Raw genomic sequence first — 14,149 nt, 5'->3', positions numbered from 1 at the left:
AGTGCATATTTTCATACATGCACTTATTTTCCACATATGCATTTATTCATGCATGCACATATTTTCACACATGCATGTTATATATATGCACTTATTTTTCATGGGCATATTTTCATGCTAGCACATATTTTCCACACGCATATTTTCATGCATGCACATTTTTCAAGTGCATATTTTCATACATGCACTTATTTTCTATGTATGCATATATTTTCATGCATGTACTTTTTTCCATGTTTGCATATATATATATATATATATATATATATATATATATATATATATATATATATATATATGCATGCACTTGTTTTTCCATGTGCACATATTTGTATGCATGCTATTATTTTGCATATACACGCATTTTCATGTATGCATATATTTTCCACATATGCATATTTTCATGCATGCACTTATTTTTTACATACGCATATTTTCATATACATATATGTGCTTTTTGCCATCTGCATCAGTTAATGTATAGGGGCCCCGAGTGGCCGAGTGGTCTAAAGCGCTCTCCGTTACGGATCACTGCCATCTGACCTCTGTCTGCATGGGTTCGAGTCTCGGATTCGGCCAATGTGGATATGTGAGAAAGCTTGCCAGTAGCTTCTCGAGGGTCGGTGGTTCTTTCCGGGGATTTCCCGGGTTCTTCCTCCACCATTAATACTGGCCGCCATGTATAGCCTATCGTGTGCTGAAAAATGGTGTTAAACCCTACAACAACAACATCAGTTAATGTATATGCTATTTCCAGATGTTACAGTATTGTGATCTGACATTTCAGATCATTGTGTGTTTTTTCTTCTTCAGATATCATATTGCCTGTTTCTGGCATACATAATAGTAGTGGACCAACAAGAGGTTATGGCAGAGGGCAAGGTCAGAAATCTCTGCAGGGGAATATTACAGGTCTTCTTATGGCACAAACTAAAGGAAGAAAAAGGTAATTTTCTAAAAAAAATTGGATTTTAGTACAGTATTCAGTTTACCCTGAAAGCTTTTTAATCCTTGTCACTTTTCTTTTGGAATAATTTTTTTCTTTCTTCACAATCTTTATGTCTTGTGTAATTCAGAGTCCCTTTATATGTCAGCTCAACTGGTCATAGATCAAAGGAGCTTATGGGATGGTCTTTTGTCCATCCATTGTTTAGTATAACAGGGTTCCCATGTTACCAGGAAATCAGGAAAAAGTCATATGGAATGATAATATTTTTCCCAACAGTGAAAAGTCCTTGAATTTTGCAAATATTGACAAAAGCCAGGGGAAAAAAACAGGAATTTTCCTCCACAGCTTGACACCCGAAACAATTACGTAATTGAGTCGTAACTGCACTGATGGTGAGTTAAATTTATTGAGTTCTATCCAGAATATTAGGATGTTGCAGTATGGATCATTTGGGTGCTTGCCATAAATATATTTGTTAAGACAATCCAAATGCTCACTGGATTAGATTCATCTAGTAGACTTTTTGTTTCACAGACAGCTCGATATCCATGGTGTCGTTAAAGCATAGCCGCTTAGCGGATGGGCTAGCAAACGTAAACATTGTTAAATTGAGTTATACCTGCATGAAATTGATATGAAAATTATTTATTTTCTGCTGAAAGATGATAAAACTAATGTGTTGATGACACTTGAACTGGTACAAGCGATTTCGATTGCTAGTAGCATGATCACACAGAATCTCAACTGTTATTTTCAAATATTGTAGAACAAAATATTAAATGAAATTCGTATACTGTTTGTAATAAAAATACAAAAACGAAAGAGCACAAAATTCTCTATATTTATTCTGAGACCGACTTCTGGAGTTTTGTTGTATTACATGACTACCACTTTGCAGGAGCATACAAAGCAGGGAACAAGAGACTACTCTCCTTGCTTGATGAATCAGACTGGCCAAGTTTCTTGTAGTTCTCGAAATAAATATGTTGAGAATTATATGTTTTTTCTTGTTTTTACAAATGGTATCAGACTTTCATGTAATATAATTGAAATTTTGTACAACAACATTAAAGAGGAGTTTATTGTTGATATCACGTGACTATTGGACTTCCGATGACATTCAAGATTTGTGAAGTCATGTGACTATTAATACAAATGGCGAATACCGGGTCAGGTTTCATCTATACTGAGTTTCATCTAGTCTGTCAGTGGATTAAAATCATAACAATTATAATACTTGCCATTTTTGAGAAAATAAATAATTTTCCTATGGATTTCATGCAGGTATAAGTTGATATAACATAGTTTAAATTTGCTGAGCCTGCTGGTAAGCTATCTTACAGTGGTGGCAGACTCCAGACTTTTGATATGTAATTGCTCTGAACCCACACTCCATCCAAAATGTCCAAATGTGAAAAATGGAGTTGGAATATTCGACGGAAACCTGGATTATAAAAATGTCGAATCTCTGAGCTGAACTTTGGTGTGAAACTATTACACAGTGACATGTAGCTTGAAGCATTGGTTTCAGATCTTAAATGGAATGCAGGAGAAATGGGAAATTATTGTCCCTTTTATTATGTTTTAAGAAACAATAAGAGCCCATGTATCAAAAAAGGTTTGGGGACTGGTTTATTGAACTACAAAAAGACAATTTGATTTTACAGAAAATTCAGTCCTTGTTTATGCAGCTATTTTTGAATGTTTTTTATCAAAATTTAAATCAACCCTTTTGTAATTGTCTTTAATTGATGGCATTTTTAACCAAAATCATGTTAAAGAGTTTAGGTTGGTTGAAAAATCTTGTTTGAGATTTCATTGGCACACATAAATTCAGGGTTAAACTTTTTTCGTTAAATGATAAGATTCAAATACTTTGGATTTATCCTTTTTTTTCATACTGTGATAGGAAATGTTTACTTTGTATAACATGCACATATATTGCTCTAGAATTCTTTAGAATTAAAGGTTTGAAAGGAAACAAAATAATTTATGCTCATATTGTTTCCACGTAGCAACATAATGCAGGTCAGCAGAGCAAAGTTAGAATTTGTATTCTGTACATTGAAATTGCTTTAAATTTTAATTTATAGGAATATAATCAGATTTGTTTCGTGTGACTCTTTTTGTGGTTTTTACATGATCATCTTTTCTGACGTATATGTTTGGGAGAGTCTTGAAAGAGAAACATCTTCAGATTTGGAAAATACCTGTTTTATAATCTAAAATGTTCTTTACTTCCATTCAGTAATGGTCATATGTTAAACTTGAAAAAATTAATTTTATACTAGAAAAAATATGGAAAAGACCTGGAAATTTATATTTAGAAAAGCATGGGAACCATGGTATAAGTTTGTTATTGCTACTCCTAAACTTCTTGGAGGATTCCAGTAAAACTTTACACACATGTTTATCCCATGTTCACTAGTAGATGATCCAAGGCTGGGTCTCAAACTCAAACCACCCTGAGGGCTGCATGAGGGCATTTTTTATGGCCCAGGAACTGCACCACACCTACGTCTCTCATGACACCTTGTGACGCAAATCATTTTGCGGGTCACAGGATATGGCTTGGCAGGCCATATGTTTGAGACCCTTGGTCCAAGGTGAAAATGGTGCTGCTTGCACATCCAATATGCTACCATGGCCATTTTGAAAATCTTGTTATTGCTATTCCTGTTGAGTAAAGGGTCATATCAGCTTGGGGTTTTCACTGAAAGACTTCCTATGAGTTGATCCTAAATGAAGATGGTGTTGATCTGATGTCCAATATCTCCTTCATGGCTGTCAATTGAAAATGATATTGCTACTATACCTGAATGGATGGTTGTCATATCAACATGGAGTTTTCACTGAAAGACTTCTTATGATGTCTTGTTAGTCTTAAATGAAAATGGTGCTAATCTGAGTACAATATGGCAACCACAGTGCCCATTTGTAAAATCTTATCACTACTCCACCTACATGAATGATCATATAAACATTTGGATTTTCACTAAAAGAACTCATGATATCTAGTTGTTCCTAAATATAAATCGTGCTGATCAAAGTCCAACATGGCCACCATGGTATCTATCTTGAAAGACGTCTTATCACAACTCCTCCTGAACAGAAAGTTATTTCATACTGGGTTTTCACCAGAACACTTCTTATGATGTGCAGTTGGTCTTAAATGAGGTGCCAAGCAGCATCCAGTATGTGAACATTTTTTTATAACTACTCTCCCAGTATGGATAGTTTTATTGGCATGGGTTTTCACTTACCAACATTGTCCTTAATGAACACGATGCTAATCTGTCATCCCTTTATGGCCACTACAGCAGTCATCCTGCTTCAGCGGTCATCTAGAAAATCTTTTTGTTACTATCCCACCTAACAGAAGTCATATTGATGTGTGGTTTTCACCAAAGACTTTTTATGATGTCTGCTTGTTCCTGAATGAAAAAAGGTGCTGATCTGGGGTCCAATATGTCTACCATAATGACAAATTGAAAATGTTGTTATTACTATTTCTCCTGAGTGAATGGTTATATCATCATATTTTTTTCATTGAAAGACTTATCATGTTTTATTGATCTTAAAATGAAAATGGTCCTGATTTGATGTCCACTACATGGTCAGGTTGAAAATCTTGTTTTAGGTACTCCTTTTAAAGGGAAAGTCAGTTTGACCTAAGGTTTCATCTGAAGACTTATAATTGTGTCTTCTTGGTCATAAATTAAATGACTAACCTTCAATACAGACACTACAGTGGCTATCCTGAAAATAATGTCATATCAACTCCCAAATGGATAGTTCTCTGTGGTTTTCACCATTGATTACTAGTTGGGCTGAAATGAAAATGACACCAGTCATACGTTCAAAATGGCCACCATGATGACTTTTGTGAAAATCTTCTTGACACTTCTTCCCCTGAATTTATGATCATTAAGACATGGGTTTCTTTTGAAAATGATGCCAATCTGACATCCAGTTTGCCACTCACACAGCTTATTTTTGAAAATCTTGCTATCGCTGAAGAATAATAGAGATGGTGTCAACAGTCAGCAGTTGAAAAGAAGCATTGGTCTTATTTGGGATTCCTGGAAATTCATTTTGCCCACCAGAGTATCAGTCCCTTCACTGTTGAACCTAAATAGGATTTTTGTTCTAGTTTGCTTTATAGAACATAATGTATTCAAGTGAGTAAGCTCTTAACTTCATTAATCCCTGGTGCCTCATTTGTGCGTCAGGAGGTAGTACCCTACTTCTGAGCTTTGTGGCATCAAGGTCATTTAAGGTACACCAAAATAGGTGGTATTACAGAAAAGTAGACAGATGTAGCTCTACAAGGATACTAAATAATCTGGATTTTCAACTCACATTACAAAATACAGAGGAAAAATTTATATTTGAGACCCAATTTTTTCACACCAAACATTCACCCGTTGCCAAAATCAGATTTTGTGTCTAGATTTTACACTTTTTGTCCTTAGATCTAAGGCTGACTGGCTTAACTGCACACAGATAGGCTAGCCTTTTGCAAAAAGTAGGATAAGTTGGGGGGTTTAAAGTAAAAAAGGGCCAGGACATGAAAATAAGAACAAAAACTTCAACTTTGACTCATCTGCACATGCATAAGTGAAATAGGCAATGAAAAATGAAGTTTCTAACACAACTAGGCATCCAAGTTAATGAAAATCTCGTGGAAGCAGGTTTTTTATTTGGATGTATTCAGAAGCAGCTGCCAAAATGTGTTTCTTCTCCAGGGGTTAATGAGTTAATGTGAGTTTATGTATATAAATTTAAGGCCAAAAAATATTTTGTTTTCGATTGGATGGCCATCCTTATTTTCTTTACTGACTGCTGCACTGTTTTTTAAAAAATCCCACAAATGATTTGTGTATCATACTGAGTTGGCTTAGCTCAATGCTTGAAGTACTCAGTTCATTATATATATATATATATATATATATATATATATATATATATATATATATATATATATATATATATATATATATATATATATATATATATAATATGTGTATATATATATATAGAATATGTGTATAGTATGTATACTGTATCAGTGATATACCACAAGATGCATACATTTTTCATTAAAAGGAAACGAGGCTTGCCGAGTTTCATTTGAATGAAAAATTTGTACAAGTGGTATATCATTGCTACAACATACGTACAATGTGACCCTGCTGTAGCGTGCTCCGTTATAACACGGTTGTGGCGTGGCTCCCGAAATTTCACGTACATGTATTTTTCTTGTGCACAAAAAAAAATATTTCTTAAAAAGTACGGGAAAGAATGTAAAAAGTTTATCATTTTGCCGAAGAGATCGCATATGAATAATACAAGTTGATCATGGATTGGCTCCTAAAGTTTTATATGTATCTTTCTCGTACACAAAAAAGTATTTTTTCTTCTGAAAAGTACGAAGAAGAAAAAACCACATAAAAAGTTTATTCTGGGATCGCATAGGTCTTTGCCAGTGTCGCAAACTTGGATTGTTTTTCTTTATTGGCTGCAAAACATACCATGTGGTTTTTTTAAAAATTTATTGGTGACATTGTTGGCTGTTTAATCTTTCATATACAACCATTGGTTCTGAGTGCAGAAATTCAGAGGCCCCACGAATGGAAGCCACAAACTGGATATAAAATGCACTGAAATTTTATCTATTGTTACATAAACAAATTCTTTGTCCATATTGACAAACCATCTAAACAGTGCACTGTTATAACATAATCTGCTAATTTTGACATCTAGCGTGAGTTCTGTATGTTGTAAAATACCTGCTTTTTTTTGTTGTTGACATTTCTGGTAACGGAGATCAACTGGATGAGGCATTGTCTCGTAATCTTTCTTTCATCGGATTTTTGGCGGCTCGCTAGTAATTCATATATTTACAAAGACTGACATTTGTATGTGGATGGTAAGTAAAATTCCTCTTTTCACTCAGAATTAAATCCTTCAGAACACTCAGATTTTCTGTAATAATCCCTGTCGACAGAACACCTGTGTCTCTATCGTCCATTGACCCTTTGTTAATTTTCTGACGCATGCGTGGAAGGCAGCATCTCGCTGCTACCACAAACATATAAAAAAATACATCTTACTTATTCGTTTATTCAATAGGCATGGAGGGACAGTGACTAGAATAGTCCAAACAACAGCCTATTCCTTTCTAAAAATGTACCCAGATAGAATACTTTGCTGAAATTTCAAAGGAAACAGATTACCTTTGAAGCACTGACTTATGAAAACAAACTCAGCAATTGGAAAAAATACCAATTTCAATCATGCAATACAGTTATTTGATGTTGCCGCCACAATAAGAAATGGGCATTTGTTTGGTTCTCCAAAGCTGTCCTTTAGCGGTGACTTCAATAGTGTATGCACCCTTCATCAAGAAAGCTGACTACAGTTTTTCAATAACAGCAAAGAACTTTTCTTCAAAGGAAGTCAGTACCAAACTTAAATAAAAGTGATGGAATCTGATGGATTTTTGCATTTTCCAACATGACTGGAACACGTTAACTGTACTGTGAAAGTTTCCTTTTTGTAGGGAAAAAGTTTATGCTTACGAACGCTACCAACGGCAGCTTAAAATGCAAACTAACTTTTACCTACTTGGAACGTACTGAAAAGTAATTGTGCTTCGTCATTCGTTAGCGATTGTGCTATGTTTTTCCACTGAATTCAGACCAATATGACCTGTTACAAAATTATTGAATATTTTAAAGCTGTGTGTATGTGCATATTTTCGATGGAATCACTTGTATTGTGGATTCAATGTGTATGATGAGGTTTGCGGGTGAGTACATGGTGTTGATACTCTATTCATGCTATACATTAGACATTTATATATAAACAAGATTCACGTATATGTACCAATTCATGGTTCTCTAAATAAAGTAAACTGTTATATATGTCTTCTCTGTTTTCACTACAGGTGTATTTCTCATTTAATATGCATCAATTTAAGATGGTAACTGTGCCGATGAAGCATGTATTTTACCGCCCGCATTTATTACCTACACCCTCCACAATTTTTTTTGGGTACATTTTCTTCAGCTAAATGATCTGGTTGCTTACAACACAGTTTGGTCTATAACGCGGTCGGGTTCTGTGGCTCCCAACAACCATGTTATAATGGGGTCACACTGTACTGTACATATATTTGATTTATATCACATACAAATAATCATCTTTGCACTTTGAATGGAGTTAAAATATGCTCTGGGCAACTGTGTATTGACCAAGTGAATGAATTCCTAACATCCTTGCAAGTGTGTCTGCTACAAAATGTAGTTCATGATTTTTCTTGTTGTTCACAATCACATATGCAAATTGATAAGTTGATTGTTTTCTTTTTGAGTTTCTATTTTTATTCACATCTATTAAATCAGTATAAGACACACTCATGATTTAAACATGAAATATGGTTTTTATGAAGAAAGTAGTGCACTACAAGCATGGTTAACTTCTAGTGCACTGAACCTGAACTGTCAGGCATTCACGTACTGGCATATGGAAATTAGCTTGGAATAGAAACTAATCGAAATGACGAATCAAAAAGAGGTAATTAAAATATTTTCATATATTGACAGTTCATCTAAGTCATTATTTTGCTTTAATTAACATTTCTAATAACTATAAAAATTCTCTCTCTCTCACACTCTCTCTCCCCCACTTTGGACCGTTTGACTAAACTTTACCATCATTCATAGGTCCAAAGACATCTTCATTTGTCACAAGCGAAAATCCCCAGCTTTCATATTTGCATAGATTTTTGCCCGTATCTAGCTATGGTAATCCAGAGAGAGAGAGGAGTACGTGGGTGGGGGTGACCATTTGGAGATTTTTATATTTAATAACAATCAATTTTTAGAACAATATAATAGGTTTAAGAATAAACAACAACAAAGCATTAATTACGTTACAGTATGTGTGCCTTGTAGCTGACAAATTAAACATGTTGGCCTAGTGTTGACTGGCTATTGCAACTATGTATCATTGATATTATGATCCCTGTAGATAGATCCCAAGGAAAGCGTAAACATACTATTATGATGAACCATTTTGCTGTAGGTTACTTGATACAAGTTCAGCTTTAATGGTTTTGTCCAGCTCAGTATGTTTCGCTCTCTCCAGATTTTTCCGTATGTTGTCCCATACACACAAGAGGGGAGAGGGGAATAGAAAAAAGAAAGGATTCCGATGAAATTGTGTACCATTTTAATTTCATTTAGAAAAAAGGGACTATTAATACTTGTTATCATTATTTTCATGAGACATTTATGATTAATGAAAGAGTAGAAATTCATCATTGATCTATAGGCCTGCAGTTGAAAGAATGTTTATATATTCATATTATTGCACCATTGGCATATCACAATTTGTTACACCAATAGTATTGGTTTATCAGTTTGCCTTATACCAACACTTTAAATGCCATGTTATTTTTATATATGTATGTGTGTGTGTGTGTGTATATATATATATATATATATATATATATATATATATATATATATATATATATATATAAAACTACTTACCTACCTACCCTAATTTTTAAAACTAGTGGAATTGGGAAACACATTTTTTTTCTTTTGCCTAAAGTATGCACAAGGTAACAAACTCTGTGGTTTGAAATCTGCCTTCTCAACAATTATGTGCTGATTTTATTTATCCCATCATTACGGTCAGTCACTGATTAAATATCTCTGCATTGAAAGAGAACTTCCAAATTTGTTCCCATGTGTGATTTAAGCAGAGATGCCGTCAGAATTGTATCTAAGAGGGGAACTCCCCCTTGTCACCAGAGTGTTCTAATTGGTACTAGTTTTGCATGATTTATGCGCTTTGGCAGCATTTATTTAAGTACTTGAAAAGAAATTAATCACCAGCTTTGTATGTAGTCTCTCTGTTGCTTTGCCAATGCTTCCTGTCTGTAAAATCTAATTTGTGGTTATTGTTTACACTGGATCAGAACAAACAATTACCACCAATGAGAATTCAGTGTAACATATTTCAGCTTGTGACACAACGATAGTGTAGCTTTCATATTTTACCAGAGTAGACAAGAGAGGAGTCAAGATAGAAACTTTGCGTAAAAGCGACTATTAAATAATGCTTCATCTCCTTTATGCTGAATATGCTGTTGGGATAAGATAATTAGTGTGGAATTGGTGGGATAAAATAATTAGTGTGGAATTGGTGAGATAAGATAATTAGTGTGGAATTGGTGGGATAAGATAATTAGTGTGGAATTGGTGGGGATCGGGCAGATTATGAACCATGTCACTTTGTGAACATTTGTTGAAGGTGAGTGAGTGTTCTCAATATTCTTTTAAGAAACAAAAATTACTAATAATTATTCATGGCTGCCAAAATCTCAAATAACTTGCATATCATTTTGTATAGATTCTCCACCTCATGTATCAATATGTGCATCGGTTCCAGAAAAGTATCAATATATTGATGAATGGTTTCACCCCTAGTACAAGCATATTTCCTTGTATATTTTTCTGTGCAATATCATTACATATCCTGAGATTTAAATGTAGGAAAATATTTATGAGATCTAAAACATAATTATGACAGTATTAGGTTTCAAGTATAGATCTATGTCTCATTTTCTAATTTTTAAATACTGATTTGACAATGATGGCGATGATTACTTGTCTAACATAAAAGCATGATCTTTTCTATGATAAATTCATTATTAGGATGAAATTGCTGGAAAAGAACGAAGTCATTGTAATGATTGTTTGAATGAATATGAGTTTTAAAAAAAACCAAGGCATTTTCTTTCCAGAACATTCAGGGGAGGTTTTCACCACCAGGACAAGACAACAGCAACTCACTCAGACAATTTTAATATCCTACCAAATGGAAGAGTCTTTCTAAGTGCTGACAAGTATGTATACCTTCAGTTATTTCTGTTCTAGTTAGAATGATAGTCTCATGGAACTCAGTAAATTTAATTTTTGTATGAATGGGGGTGATGTTATAAGGGGATAATACCTACATAGTTAAAGCAACATCATACATTTTTGATGAATTCTAAAACCAGCACAAAATAATTATATATCTGTTCTGTGAATATTCTGTTGAAAGTTTTACAGAAATGTTCACCAAAAATTGTTTAGCTTAAAGATGAAATCTACTTAAAAGTTGTAATATGTTGTTAAAATTTGTAAGATAATGTGTGATGACCAAAAAAATGGTTCCTGTTAGTTATTGTTCCATGTATACTGTGATGAAAGTGAATGTTGAGCTGTGCATAAATGTCTCTATTCATTGATAGTTTCTTACCCTTACTCACTGGAACCGTATCTCCATAATCAACCAGCATTGTCCAGTTTGGACCTGCTGTTCTTTTACAAATTGGTGTCCACTAATTCGGAACTCTATGACTTGGACAGAGAAAAGTTTGACATTGTATTAAAGGTGTAATAAGAAATCAAGAAAAAGATATTTACTTTGCATTTATATGAATCCATAGAAGCTCATTATGCAGATAAATATATCTTGTGCAAGTATCATACAAATCTAAGCCCACTTGCAGGCTTAACAAAGCGATAAGTCTGCATGCACAATGTACATCATGTGCAGTGCCAGAGATTCATGTTTGGATTTTTGGTGGGAATGTTTCTGCTGCTATTTGCAGCTCTAATGCATATGACATGTTGCCATTGCTGTAGTTTAATTGGTAGGCATTGTGTGGGCTGATAATACAGATAAACAAGCAAGTTTCTATCATTATGTTTTAAAATATATTTATTACACATTGTTTAAATAAAATATAATTTACAGATATTATTCTCTTATAGAACTTTCCCCAGCCCAGCTCAAGAAATAAACATCCCCCCTTACGAAAAATCTAGAGTGGGGGAGGACTTGGAAAAATCATTGGTCTTAGTGAATTCACTACATTTGGAATTTTCTTGTACATACCAATACACTCCAATCTGCATGTGTGTGTGTTTGTGCAGGTGTATGTGTGTATATATGTATGTATGTGCAAACCTGTCAGAATGGTCACCTTTATATAGCAATCACCTGGTGGTCTTAACAGCCATTCAAGTTCTCTATATAAAAGTAATGTATGATGGTCACTTGTCTTCCATGATGAGTGACGAGTTGTCTCCTATCCAGATAATAGTTTCTGACTGCCTTCAGTGGTCACTGCTCAGTGTATGCAAGCTAAACTTTTCTTTCAAGAGAAAGTCATTGTTTAGATCAAGGTGTGTTATGTAAATTGGTATTGCTCCGGTGGCCATGTGGTTAGAGTGTCCACCTCATAGCGATGTGACTGAAAAATTGTTAAAGCTACATTAAAAATCCCAATCAGACACACACACTCATGTAAATTGATGTATAAACATTTCTTGTCTCACCCGTTCTTTGCTGTACTCCAGTCCTGTAAGTATAACTCAGTGGTGTTTAAATGTCAGATTCTACAGTGAGGCAGTTTGAATCATCAGGTGAGAGGGCTGAAGAAATTTGTTTGGATGGTGGGAAACATTGTGTTATTGCAGTAGAAATGATAGTCTCCTATTTGCTTGTGTAAAAGGGTATACTTTGAGATATTTATTTTGCCTGTGAATTGTAAGGAAAAAGTTGATTTTTGAGGAGAGGAATGTGTTACATTAATTTTCATAAGGGTTATGGGTCATTAATTATTTAAAAACGTGTCTGTAAAGGCAGGCAAAGTTTTGGTTTATGTTTTAATAACAATAGCCAGAAGGCTTCTTTTCATTCTCTATTCATCAGAAGCCTCTCACATAAGCTGACTGTCAGTTGATCTCGGAGAGTTGGGAAACTTGTTAATCAGATATTATTTGAAGTATTAATGCAGTTTCTAAAACAAGTTGATGGAACATACAGTCAATCCTCAGCTGCAAAGTCATATGTAAGAATTCAAAATGAACACGAGAGATATTTACTTCAAGCTATATTCAGTTATTCATCATACAGGTATAGAATAATATTAAAAGGCTATTTCTTAATGACTTGGTCAAAAAAGTACCAATAAAACTCCAAACAATGCTTTTCATCCTTTATTTGAACTGAACCAGCAACCTTTGCTTCTAAAGTACCAGTTAATGAGCTATGAATAAGGTGTGATTATCACACCTTTGTTACCTGGTACCTATGTTAGATACTTGGCATTCGCCATTATGAATGACATATCATTATCATGCATCTGATACCTGGTACCTTTTGTTTGTTATGTGTTGCTTTTTAAACAACTGCTGTTGTTTTATCTGTCTTCAGCATGTCCAGTGATACAAATATTATAATTGTACCAATTGAGGCAGACCATACAAATCAAATGGTTTAACCAATTGAATGCTGTAACAAGTAACCATTCAGCAAAGCCTCTGGAATACATAGTAATTAGGAATTTGGCAGAGGAAATTGAACTTGAATAGAGAAAACATTGTATCCCCGAACACAATAAACAGTCTTTACAGTATATGTTTTTTATTATGCTGTTGTGCAGAAGACTAAACTAAATCCATTGAGAACATAATGATGGTAATAATAATGATAATTTTATTTAGTGTGTGGTATTTGTACAGAAGTTTGAAAAGACAAACCACTCATCAAGTAAATGAACGTGATTATTGTCAAAACCATCTTGGCAAATGTGGAATGAGTCTGATATACTGTTACCAAGTATGGATTTTGTTAACTGATGATAACGAAAGGTACAGAGTATACAACTAGTATTGACCAGTTGGAAAAGATCACATTTGCCAACTGAATGAATAATCCAGAATTACATTGAACAGTGGTATTGTAATATTTGTTTCATTGTTGTTAAATATTCAACATGAATTGCGATGACAATTGTAAGTATTAGTATGACCAAAATGGCACAAGGGGGCCCTGAGTGGCCAAGTGGTCTAAAGCGCTCACCATTATGGATCACTGTCATCTCATCTGCATCTGCATGGGTTCAGTTCTCAGGCTCGGCCAGTGTGGGTACATAAGAAAGCTTGCCAGTAGCTTTTTTTGGCGTGGTGGTTCTTTCCTGGGTTCTTCCTCCACTATTTATACTGGCCACCATGTATAGCCTATTGTGTGCTGAAAAATGGCGTTAAACCCTATAGCAACAACAACAACAAAATGGCATAAATTACATGAGATGATTAAGAGAAGAATTAGATAAATTACTGGAAA

General features: G+C 34.3%; 1 protein-coding gene across 3 annotated transcripts in view; it reads left to right on the top strand.

The window, feature by feature from the left end:
• LOC149786241 (uncharacterized) overlaps window positions 1–14,149 on the top strand; it is a 111,232-nt gene that overhangs the window by 44,628 nt on the left and 52,455 nt on the right. For all 3 annotated transcript variants that reach the window (XR_016424894.1, XR_016424893.1, XM_089976613.1), the window contains exons 4-5: window positions 814–946; window positions 10,773–10,874. Coding sequence is in view for 1 of the 3 variants with exons in the window: in XM_089976613.1 (XP_089832739.1) it covers window positions 814–946; window positions 10,773–10,874 (235 nt within the window). In the remaining 2 variants the exon portion in view is untranslated. The remainder of the gene's footprint in view (window positions 1–813; window positions 947–10,772; window positions 10,875–14,149) is intronic.

This window comes from Sinohyriopsis cumingii, chromosome 12 (assembly GCF_028554795.1).
Source record: "Sinohyriopsis cumingii isolate HCF-2022 chromosome 12, ASM2855479v2, whole genome shotgun sequence".
NCBI classification, from domain to species: domain Eukaryota; kingdom Metazoa; phylum Mollusca; class Bivalvia; order Unionida; family Unionidae; genus Sinohyriopsis; species Sinohyriopsis cumingii.
Note: the sequence above shows the minus strand (reverse complement) of the source record. Positions and strands in the feature narration are given on the sequence as shown.